This window comes from Leuresthes tenuis, unplaced genomic scaffold (genome assembly GCF_036924035.1).
Source record: "Leuresthes tenuis unplaced genomic scaffold, fLeuTen1.0.hap1 SCAF_18, whole genome shotgun sequence".
Lineage (NCBI taxonomy): Eukaryota > Metazoa > Chordata > Actinopteri > Atheriniformes > Atherinopsidae > Leuresthes > Leuresthes tenuis.
This window is the reverse complement of record NW_027325372.1, coordinates 10,617,924-10,630,478: the sequence shown is the minus strand read 5'-3', so window position 1 is coordinate 10,630,478 and position 12,555 is coordinate 10,617,924. Positions and strand designations below refer to the sequence as shown.

General features: G+C 41.7%; 1 protein-coding gene across 5 annotated transcripts in view; it reads left to right on the top strand.

Annotated features, from left to right (window-relative positions):
* The window catches only part of akap9 (A kinase (PRKA) anchor protein 9), a 61,625-nt gene that overhangs the window by 31,108 nt on the left and 17,962 nt on the right, over window positions 1-12,555 (top strand). For 4 of the 5 annotated variants that reach the window (XM_072369972.1, XM_072369970.1, XM_072369973.1 and 1 more), the window contains 7 exons: window positions 820-1,030; window positions 6,091-6,253; window positions 8,431-8,525; window positions 9,439-9,556; window positions 10,442-10,480; window positions 11,439-11,671; window positions 12,197-12,316. In XM_072369972.1, the coding sequence (XP_072226073.1) occupies window positions 820-1,030; window positions 6,091-6,253; window positions 8,431-8,525; window positions 9,439-9,556; window positions 10,442-10,480; window positions 11,439-11,671; window positions 12,197-12,316 (979 nt within the window). The remainder of the gene's footprint in view (window positions 1-819; window positions 1,031-6,090; window positions 6,254-8,430; window positions 8,526-9,438; window positions 9,557-10,441; window positions 10,481-11,438; window positions 11,672-12,196; window positions 12,317-12,555) is intronic. The other variant, XM_072369971.1, reaches the window with a different exon arrangement.

The window sequence follows — 12,555 nt, the reverse complement described above, 5'->3', positions numbered from 1 at the left end:
TCCTGTTAAACATACAAAACCCTAAGATATAGGCATCCCACTGTAGCCAATATCATTTTGAAGTCACTCTGTTCTGGCCATGTGAAAACTACAGTACTTTAATCAATGCTCTGTGTGCTTCTGTAGTTCAATAACTGACGGAATAGCTTGACTTATGAGACTTGAGTGATGATGAATTGCGTGTGCACTGGCTTTTGCAACACTTGCATTAACAACTGACCCACTCACAGTATACATTTGTAATGTTTAGGGTTCTTACAATGGCCTTTAAAGACCTGTATATTATTCTAAAACCTTTCTAAAGCTGTGTGAAACCAGCATGATTTTAACTGCTTATATCCTTCACAACCTGGGTCCTAAATTCTTAACCCCTTTACATTGTCTAAATTAACACTTAATACAATAATTTTTGACCCACACTGCCTTCTTCTATCTTGATATCCAATGAAAATGAGAAAGTATGTTGAACAGCTATATGCAAACCTTAAAGGCAGTAAACTGTGCGAGCTGTACCCGCTTAAACCAGATGGCCCTGTGCACCTTCACTTTTACTATCGGTGTATATTTTGCACTACTTGGCATCCCATTTTGTCCGGAGCATAAACAATCCATAAACATCATTATTAGTCATCTTTTTTCCCCTTACTTCATGTAAGGACCCAATTTGTGATCCACGAATGGTTATGAGTAGCTTCATATAAAAGTACGTATCACATGGCGCATGTTGTTTTCTCATCGTATTTTGGTTTTCCTCCTGATATTGCAGCATACTCGTTCAAATGCACTTGATTTATTTCTGCCTCCTGTTACCGCAGGAAGTTGTCAGGGCAGCGAAACTGGTGCAGACGACTTGAGCATCTGGTCCGGGGAAGCTGACGAGGGTGTGGAGTTTTCTCAGCAGATGATGGACAGCCTGCTGCTCGGAGCAGGGCCACAGCTCGAGAACGAGGAATATTTGATGGGTATTAGCAGCCGACTCCAGACAGCTTTGGAGAAGATGCTGATGGCCATCACAGACACCACTAACCAGGTATAAACCAACGCTTGTTTGCACCATTGACAGGTTAACACCTCTTAGGTCCTCATCTTAATGCATATGGTACTTTGATGTCCTTTTCATGTTCAGACTAATTGATTACAAAGCATCTCAGAGACCATAAGCATACTGCTAAAGCAATGAGTGATTTAAGGAGAAAGATTAAAATGGTCAAAGCTCCGACATCAGCACTATTGAGAATCTGTGGTTTGGCTTAGAGATTGCTGTGCACCAGCAGAACCCATTTAGCTCGAAGCAGTTGGAGCAGGAATGGGTTAGATGTGGCAAAACGTGTAGAGACATACCCCAAGACAGTTGCAGCCGAAATATATTGAGTTTGGAAGAATGGAAACTTATGCATGATCAAGGATTTTGTTTTTGTCTGTTGTTGTTTTTTGTTCTCTTTTATTATCCTTTGTTCTGTGACACACCTCAGTTCCAATCCCTGATACTTGGTAGATGGGTGCTCGAGATGTTTTTGCAGTTTTAATCACCTCCTTCACGTCCAACTTGTAAATCCCATTTGTCCTGTTTCTATTTAGGATATTTTCTTTTGATAGATGGTCGTATCTCCGTTTTCTTAGCCAGAGTGGTAAATGAGCTGCTTTTCTTTACATCTTTTCTTCTCAATAAGTGATGGTGTAGTAGTTCTGCGGTTTTGTTTTATACATACATATTCATGCACTTCTGAGCTCATCGGAGGAGTTTAAGGAGTTGAGATTTGGAGCATTGAAGAGGCCGGGGGTTTAACAGCATCTAACCAGCCTTAACTGGTCACCAGTTTCATGATCATTTCAGGATCTGTGATGTTGATACCCAGGAAACTAAAGCTAAAGATTGATGCCATTCTTAGAAAATCCACCAACAAGTACATCTAAAGTTATTATTATTTAATCAACCGTTTTGTAAAAAGATTCTCCAGGCAGCTAACTGTTTCTGCATCCTTAGCAGACTGAGATAAACAAAGATGTTGAACTATTCTTTAAATGAGTTGTAAGTTCCCTGTGTCATTCAGGTTCAGACAGTATATCTCAGAATAAGTAAACCCAGCTAACAACATGACCAAACATCTGATCTTAGTATGCGATACTTTTCTATACGAGTCCTAGTTTCTTGTCATCTACCCAGTAAAACAGCTTTCTCTCTATTTGAGATTTCAAATGAATCACTGATGAATAGTTCTGTGTTTGTTAGTGCCCTGAAGTTACCAATAAACAGAAAGCTCCAGTGGCACATTTAGGCTTTGTCAAGACATTTAAATGCACTCTCCACACTGTTAACCCCCTGTGTGGGTTATTGCGCCTGTTCATGGAGACATAATGGGGATGAGATAGCAGAATGCGGTCGGCAACAAAGTTGGCCTGTCTAGAATTCACACACAAAAGAGCTGCCTCATTCCCAGCGGTTGCCTATAGATACAAGCACTATTTACACAGAGCTTTTGTCTGACCAGACAGCCTATCCTCGTCCAGCTACACAGAACAACTCCACCCCCCTCAGGGTGTGCATGTACTCCTCCCACTGTGTCCAGTGTCAGCTCACAGAGACGAGGCAAGTGTAACTAGGCCATTAAGGGTGTTACTGTAACTGGCTGCACAAGTTATCCTCCCCCCGGTTGGAATTCATGCGTTATTCACGCTAAAGCAGTTTTACATCTCGTGATCTAAAAATAGCTTTAAAGTTCCAAGCCATGCGTCATCCACATCGCAGATGTGCATCCGTGTTTGGTATTAAATCATTTAGATTTTGTTTTCACGCATTGTTATGGCTTTAAAGGCCATATTCACAACGTCTGGATTAAATACACCCACTTATAGGGGTGTTTGCACCGAAACTGGTTCGCCTCTTTTTATCTTTTAAAAGTCAAGAAGTTTAAGGATGGTGGCACGATTTGTTGCTAAGCCTTTTTATGCAGCACACGGACGGTAAATTTACTAGTTCTTGCTTCTAAAATGCAACCTTTTGTAAGTCTTACAAATCATCTATGATATAATGATCTATGATTTCCTTTAGATATTGGAATTCTAACTAAACAAAGCAAGCATTTGTGTATTTCTGATGCGTTACAGACCAAACAGTTTATAGATTAGGAAAGGAAATACTGCACAAGGATCATACTCCTAATTTGTAGCCATAGTAAAGCATAATAATAGAATTACAAGCTGATCACATGTACTACAGTTTAGATTTTGTCTGAAAAGGCACAATCGATAGCACATTAAAGGTGTAATCAACAAAGGCTCTAATGGTTTCTTCAGTGATTTTCCTGTTGCTATTGATCCGGTGTACATTACTCTTTTCTGTGGGTGTTGTTGGATCATCACGTCTTGAAGTTGTGTGGTAAGAAGAGATTGATGCAACTAGCCTGATCAAGAATGTTCAGTGTGTTTGTTGAGCCATGGCTGTAAATAATTTGCCTGGGGAATGTATCCGCCTCTCATTGCTCTTTACCATTATTTGCCGTTGAGACGCAGAAATTGCTCAAGTGCAGCAAATATGACAGTTGACATAGCAAACCTTAGCTGAGACCAAGAGGCAGCATGTCAGACTGCTTAATTGCATCTTGTAACTGCTGCAAAGGGGGGAAAAAAAAGCTGGTTTGACAGCTTTCTAAGGGTAAGGTGTGTGGTTATTTATGTGTACAGGGAGTGTGTGCGAGAGCTGTCTACCTGGTCCATTTGGCAAAAGGATTGAAGCCACACCTGCTTCCCTCCCACTTTTTCTGAGCAGTATCCTGGTGTGTGGATTCAGTGTAGGAAGTTGGAGAAATTCCCCTCACCTGAAAGCCTAAAACTGCCTCGAAAGTATTGGATATTAATTGGATTTATTTCCTCTTTAAGTACATGGGTAAAGAGAAGAAAAGCAAGTAAGCTTTCCAGCTATAGTGAGTAATTCCATGGCGTGAGCACAGGAGCATGCGTGGAGAGGGAATGACAGCGGCTTCAGAAGGAAGTAAGAAGCAAAGAGTGAGCGACTTTCGATCTGAGTGTCGTCGTATCACCATCGGTTGACTGACGCTTGTGCTTAACAATTAAAAGGGGCCCCTGGGAGGCTTCCCTGCAGGTTGGGGTTGCTACAGCAGCACGGTATTGTTAATGAATCTCCAGAGGGACAGAGGAGAGCGAGCGGGAGCAGACATGGGGGTGTGAGCTTCACTGAGCGGCATGATATGGTTTTACTCCGAGGAAAGAAGGTCAGAGAGGACACAGAAAGAGGGCTGGATGTCCACAAAGAGGACAAGGGGGTACGAAATGCTTGCCTTTGTGTTTACATACCTCCTGCTGCCGTGTTCAGGAATGCCCTCTAGGCTGCAGGACCCAGATTTTACCTCCACTTGCTGCCAAGGATGACACTTTTTAGTAAGACTATAAAAATCCTCACCTTCGCCGGATGATTTTCTCTCTCAGTTTTCATCAGAAACTTCTACCTCGACCAGGCAGTATGAGATTGAGATGACGTGAGTTTCACCCTCTTCAGATGTTGTTTACGCTTCCTGTGTGTGTGCCAAACACATAGAGACCGTTGCTTGGAGTGATCCACAACACTGCTTCATTTCCCACTGGACTTTATGCTCCTTCGTGGTTGTGCAGATCAGCCCCACAGATCATGGTGAATAGAAACCCCTTTTGATAACTCCTGATAAGAAGCTCCTGTATCTGTTTACCATGGACTCCTACCGCTCTTATTGGAACTCGAGCATGCAGAGCAGCACGTGGATGGAAGGGGAGGATCGGGATGTGTACGAAGTGGAATCTCGTGTACCCCTACCACGACCCTTCCCACTTTGCAGCACCTTAAACTCAAAAAACGCAGTGGTGGTTCAGACCCAAATCTCACATGTCAATCACAGGACTAATGGTCACCTTCTTAAGGTCATCTCCAAAATCTCCCTGCCCACTCCTCCGTATACTGTAAGTTTAACGCTTGTTAACCCACAAATGTATTTGAATTATACATTGAAAGCGAGTTTCTGCATCTTTAATCAGTCTATGTAGAACATACACTGTCAATGAATGTTTTATGTTCTTTTCACAGCCTGTTTTCTGTGGCTCGTGTCTATACATGCAGATGTGATGTAAGCTGAATGTCGTTCCACGTAGGCGCGCAGCTGCTCAGAGCTCTCTTGAATCATTCGGTGAAAGATCGCGTGACTTCTTCTCTGTGTTAGGCTCACCTTACCACCTCCCAGTTCCCATGCTTTTACAATAAGACCTTTGATCAGGGAGATATGGAAATCTATATAAATGAGAGTGCGAGTGTGCTGGAAGTTTATTGCATTATGATGAGCTTCTCGTATTCACCCAGGGAAAATATGCCCTCTGTCACGCGAATAGCAGTTTAAAACACAAATGTGGCAATCTTATCTTATTATATGGCTGTTACATCAGCAAATAATCTCTGTTTGTCACTGACTTTAATACACATGCATTTTCGTTGCAGTACGAGTTCACGTGTTGATGTCTGATTAAAAACATCACACACAATATGCTTTTGTAAATAAGTCAGATACGATTCATGTTTTTCTCTGTGCTGATGATATTTTAAACCAAGAACACTTGCAAGTAGCTCAAATCTGCCTAATCTGCTGTCGTTGAAAATTGTTGTGTGTTGTAAAGTGTCAGTTTGTTTCCATCCATATCCATCCATAATAAACCATCCATAATCTCCTGATCAGAATTATTTGAGCTGATCATTATTCAAGCATTATTTCACCTGCATTAAAACCAGCTGAATTAAATGAAATGTCAGTGTTTCCTCATTGTTTTCCACCGTTTGTGTTGCCTTCTTTTATTCTGTAGTTTAGTGGCACAACTTGTTAGTTATGAGGTGCTTATTTGTCTTTTGCATTTCAGTGAGCATCTGCTGAAATTGACGTGATGGGTGTTTGCTCATTTTTGGAGAGTCCAGAGCCTTTGTGGAGCTGATTTGTTGAAGTTGCAATTGAAATGTTGCGGTCAGAGATGCTCAAATAGAACTAACCATGGCAGGATCGTCACAGCTGCAAAAACTTGGTTCTAACGGCGTGACACCATTCCTTCTGTATCTCCTCTTAGCTTGAACATGCCCGGATGACCCAGACAGAGCTGATGCGGGAGTCCTTCCGCCACAACCAGGAGATGAACGAGCTGCTGCAGAAGCAGGACGAGCTGCAGGAGAGGCTGTCAGAGGAGGCAAGAACCCGCGAGCAGCTGGCAGTGGAACTTCACCGTGCTGAGGGTGAGATTTTGTCCTCATGTTGGAAATACAACATGACAGGAACTGTATTGTGCCTAATTTTTTCTCCAAAACATAATGAGTTGTACCTCAGTCTAATTTGAATGTTGGCTTTTTATTTATTTGGTCTGTCAAGCATTCAAGTGTTTGTTGGCCTTTTAAAACAGGCAACAACCGCAGTGCTCCTAATTTCTTTACGGACTCTCGTCTTGTTGATTTGTTTGTCAAAATACAGATGATTACAGATACTGAGGAGAGTTTAATTAAGCCAAATTAAATGGAAATGGATGTGAGCATGTGTCTGGGGGAGGAAGGTGTCACAAGGAGTGATGGCATCAGCTGTTTCAATAGGAGAGTAAAGGAGTGTGAGGCCATCTGTGGTGAAAACGCAACAAATGGTGACAGTGAGGTTCTCTTGATGGATTGTGTTTGAAAATTTGATTTGCATCAATGTGTGACGGCTAAATTATGAGGGTGTTTGAGTGGAGGTAAAGTAGTGAGTCAGTGTAGTTGTTAACACTGATAGGACATCAGCAAGTATTATTTCTCTCATTGTGGATCAGCAAACTTGCTGCTCTGTTCACTTCAGAGGCAGCTGGTCCGTGAGGGTCAGCTGTTGCAACACACACCAGACCCAGTCCACACACTTTCTTTTTTAAGCCTTCGCACACTTTGGAGGTTTCAGCAGTACCAGAATCATTTCCTTCTTGTTTGCTCATTGGACACACTGAACTGCGGTAAGTTTACAGCCATTTCTAATCGTACGCTGTCTTTTGCTAGACTGGGATCCTGTTCCAATGTTTGTGTTCACTAATCCTACAGAGGAGCTGCAAATATTTGCTGTCATAAAATGGCTTTAAACTTTTTTGGTGTCTGTTCATGAAAAGGAATCATTGAGGAGATAATGGCTGCAACTAAAGTAAAATAAATCTTATGTCGTGCATATTGACCCAGTGGTACAAATAATAGACTGGCCTTTTGGTGTTCTTTAGCATATGGCATGTTTTGTATTTAGGCTTTGATTTAATGAGGACAAAGAAAACTCCCTAAAAACCACAGGAGTAACCAGAGAAAAGCAGCTTATCCTGCCCTCAAGATTTCAGAAAAGATCAGTTATCTCAATAGCTGCTGAGTGATCTGTCAGACTGAACATAAATGCTGCTTCACTCATTCTTTAAACTTTCGTTCTATTTTAAAAGAAAACGGCTTTGCATGAATTTGGTTATCTGGTCATGTGGCGTCCCTCTTCATTCTCCGTCGGGGAGTGTTGGAAATCTGCTTCGCCTGTCTCTCTTGAGCGCCCACTCTGTAAAAATAACAATAAGATGAAAGAGAAATGTCTCTGCTCCTGTTGTTTGGATGAACCAGGTAAAACTTCTGGGCGTTGCCTTTTTAAACTGGTTTTAGAATAAATCAAGAGATGGGCTCATCCTCGAAAGAAAAGATCCTCTTCAGTGACCGATAAAGCGAAGTAAATGTCGATGTGTTTTTTTTACACACAAACAGGACCTGCTTGTATGGTTTCATCAGATAATGTGGCTGGAAGGATTTCCAAGACATCCCTGTTCAGTTTGCAGCTGGTGGATGATGTTTTTTTTGTTTTGTTTTCAGCCACTTAATTAGGGGTATCTGACAGCTGAGTATCACAGAGCGATCCCTCCTTTGACAAACAGCTTTGCTTCCTGTTGTGTGAAAGGTGGCACTTACCTTCAGCTTCTCTGTCAGATGAGCGACAGGCAGCCGTCAAGCCAGAAAATATTTTCAGAGTCGAACAGTGTGTACAGTAAATGAATAGACATTTTCTCACCAGCCTCTTAGTGTGTGCATACCTTGTTTCCTCCATCTATGAAGTGAATGCCATTCTGGAGGATAATGCTTGGTGACCTGTGACAGAGCACTACAGTAATCATAGAGCATTTCATTGTATTTACAGCTCAGTCTTGAACGTCATGTCAAGCAAAATGGGTCAGACATTCTCGCATGTGCTCATCTCCGTGTCTCCACGCATGTTTGTGTAGCAGAGCATGCACGTGAAACATGTTGTTTTTATTACTTTTGTTTTGAGCTCCTGTTAATCTAATCTGCCGTGTGACCGGAGCTAAGCAAGAACGCCAAAACAAAGTTGCACAAGTTGCTCTTTTCCTTTCTAACTTTACTTTTCTCGTACCATCTGCACGCAGGTGTCATCGATGGCTACACGGGTGAACGGGCTGCGCTGGAGGAGCAGTTACGCCAGAAGGAAGAGCTCCAGCTGAGCCTCGAGCAAGAGCTGCAGGTGAGCTGCAAGGAAGAGGAACCACAACTACTTCTTCATGTGATAGCAAAAAACTTCAGTGGAACTCGGGCTCAGTCATAAGATGATATTGATCTACAAAAGGGCAATATTAATGTTATAGATCCAGGTTCCAGCTTTGTATTTGGGTATATGGCGCCCATGGGATTATCTGTGTGGTAGGTTAGCTCAGAGGCTGCATTTTCTGTGCACACTTAAGCTGTTTGATGTGAGCATCGACGTCATGTCAATATGTTTCACTGCTCTACTTGAAAGCATAATTAGATATGGATTGGCTGTTTGTTTCGGCACTCCTAGTGTCCGGCTAAACTGAAAAAGACAAAAAAAAAGAGAACACGGTGATAACGTCTATGAAGAGGATGAGTAAAAAGGACTGTTCTTCCCTTCAGAGCCTTTGCGAAGCAAAGCTTTTAGTGTGAGACCAACCACCTCAATTTCTCATTCACTCCAACTTCAACAGTGTAAGGAAACCTGTTGATTTCACCACCTATTTTATCAGCTCAGTACCCGTTGCACTTGGTTTAGCTCATTCTGCACTCTGGTTTTAGGTTTTAATGCCAAGTGTATCTGAGTTGATCAAAAGATTAGACTGGCGAAAATCTGTGTTTTTTTTGTGTTGAAACTCCGACAAAAACATACAGAGTTACATGTTGCATGTAACTACATGTATGTTACATGTGCTCATCCAATGCAAGTGAAAAAAACACAGCACAGCAGTTTTTAAATGATTAAGAAGACCATTTTTTTTTTAAAGTCTTCAGAAGGAATCAATGCTTTTTGGGGTCGTTAAAGCAGTGAGAATCTGTCGAGTCAAACGGAAAAACACGGCTTAGTCTAGAAGTGACAACATACAACATGAATGTCAGACCCTGATTTAAAGTTTCTTTAAATGCAGGTAACAAGTAGCAGGCTGCACGAGTTGGAGCAGGAAAGGCTTCAGATGCAGGAGGAGCGCGAGCTCCTGTCACGGCAACAAGACGCAATGAAGGAGGGGGCTGGGCCACGTGAACTCTGTACGTATCACCACAGGAACGGACATTTTCAAATGATACTTACGGTTGGTTACTTTAAGCTGAGGAGAAATTAAATTTACTCGGCATAGTCTGAATTTGAAATATAGTGATTTTTGTGACCATTTGCATTGATAACACTTAAGAGTTTGTGCTTGGCTTGTGCCAACGAAATGGTTTTCCATTTTATCTAATTAAGTGTCAAATCTCATTTTTAATAGGATTAAATTGAAACAAGGTCAAACGTTAATCACCTGCATTTTAATGTGTGTTTTGCCTTGAATTACACATGAATCCGGAGTCAGTTTTAGCTTCAGGTAGCAGTTCTGTATACAGTACACTGACATGTGTGCACTTCTAAGATTTGTATCTCCTCTGGTTTCTCAAAAAGGGCTCATAGTACTTTCTTTGATAGTTTTGTGAAGTTAAAGAGCATTTTAGTCAACCAATAACAACCAAGGAACAAAAAGTCAATAAAAAGTTTATTTGTAGAATGTTTAATTTTTTAATCATGATGAAATTATGAGGAAACATTTGCAGCTGTTTTAAGTCACAGTTATTAGTTGTTTACCTTGAAGTAACATGAAGGTTACTGTATGCGCTAATTTACTCTGTATCACCTCCACATGATCAAAAAGGTATCCCTTGAGTTTATTTTCTCATAAGACGGTGAGTATGCTGTGTTTAACACTAACCCCTAAAGTGGTTCTTTCCAGAACCTTTCCTTTCATGTCATCCTTTTTACAGCCTGAAGCCTCTGCTGTGTAACAGACGGAAAAGCATCACCTTCCCATCCCGACCTTTTTCCATTCTCTATCTTAAGACTTTTCCTGTTCATGACAAAAACAAGAGCATGTTAAATTCTTGTGCTTTCTCATTCTCCTGTAGGCCTAGTTGAAGCTGCAATGGTTGCAGCACCTGAAGCAGGTGTGTCCACTTTGAGCATGGCTCAGTCATATCTATATGTTCTTCTAATTGTCTCGCTGAGTGACAGTTTATATCTCTAACCCCAATCCAGCAACTCACCATCAAAGCTTGGAGCTTGCTTGTTATGAGCTCACAAACTCACTCGGTGCAATCGCTAACCATGGCTTCAGCTTTTCATTTTGACTGATTTTCTTTTTTGTGTCCTGGTTTGTCATTTTTTTAATGTTCTGGAGTCAGTGTTAGCGCTCATTTTAGCATGATGAAATGAATCTCCAGACTTCATATGTAGTCATTAATTTCCGATCACTCGTCATCTATTCTCCTCTTAAAGCTTACATGTTTTTTTTCTTCTTTTCTTACTTACATATATATATATATATATCTGACAGCATTTCTTTGAGTGTAATGATTGGCTGTTCAGGAATGCCTCTCCCCTGCTTGTAAAAGCTTATTGGGCATGGATATTGCAATGTCTTATCTGTCATCTGCACTCTATCATCCTGTTACTTTTGCACTAATCCTGGGGGGTCTGATCCTGGGTGAAGCGGTGAGGGTTGTTCACTGGTGGCAGCAGAGGGTAATGATGGGACTGTGATGGGGGAGTCATGTTCGGCAGTTGGGTTATATGTTGGGAAGTTGACTGAGATGTTTGAAGACTCTGATGTTGGCCATTTATTCAGATGATATGTCATAAAAGTGACTCAAGTAGCTGAAATTGCAAGATTTAAAGAAAGAAAGTAGTTGTGATTAAAGCAGTGTTGCGCAGGACAGGATTGTTACGGTGAAAAGTTGCGTTAGATCTGATCACATGGCAGACAGACTTCAGACTCTTCAATCATATCTCAGCATCCTGTTCTTATTGCCAAAATCCCACCGAAGCGACTCATTAAAGTTGGCGACCTTCAGTTGTCCGGCACCAGCACCTGACCTCCCGTCCCCCCTTCGTCATGTTCTGTAGACCTGCTGGAGGAGACGGAGAAGCTGATGAAAGAGAAGGTGGATGTCCAACGGCAGGCGGAGAAGGAGAACACTGACCTCTTAAAGCAGGTGAAGCTGCTGGAGGCGGACCTGGAGGAGCAAGTCAACAGGGTGATTGAGCTGGAGCAAGCTCAGACGTCAGAGAGCGGAGACCTCCGACAGCAGATTCACGCCCTGGAAAAACAGCTGGAGAAGAACAGGAAGTTTCTTGATGTAAGAAAGAAACGCAGCGGAGCTGTGCAGTTTATCTGCTCGAGCCGTCAACAATATTTTGGAAACTAACCTTAAATGGTCTTCCTCAGCAGAGCTTAAATAATTAATGAAACATAAAAAGTTTTCTTTGCAGTTCTTTACAGGTCACATTTGATCATTTTTTGGCATATTACAGAGCTAACATACATCTAATGCTAGACTAAAGGAGTTTTTAAGACAATTTAACCCCGATTAACCCTTACGGGACATTCTGAGTAGAAATCTTGTTTGGCACTGAGTAACAGGTACTGTAATGAATTCACAATCTGAATTATTACAATATGAAGTATTTTTATGACAAAGGTTTTCTAATACAGCCGTAAATATTAGTTTTATTGAGGTTCTTCTATCCGTTTGTGTTTAACCTATAAGAAGATGCAGCATTCCCATTTGAATAACACCAAGTTGATTCCCCTTATAAACCTGCATCGATGTCGCAAATATTAACTCTGTCTCCCTCTGTTCTGGTTTAATTTTGGTGTCCAGGAGCAAGCTGTGGATCGAGAACACGAGAGGGACTTCTTCCAGCAAGAGATCCAGAAACTGGAGCAGCAGCTGAAGAATCCACAGAAGCTTCAGATCGGCTCCGAGCAAAGAAACCAAGAGGTAAAAGCAGAAAACCGTGTTCTCTGCGAGTGTTGCGGGCTGCGAAAGAGAAGCTGCTCTGTTTTTTTATTTTTTCTGAATGTTACACTGTTGTAGCTGAAACATTTGGCTCACAGTCACACAGCAGAACAACAGCAGTGGTAGAACTACCGGTGCTGCCCTGAAAACGATACCCAACAGTGTGTGAGTCACACACTTTCAAAGTGCAGGGTTTGCACTTTGAAAGTTGTATAAAAGTT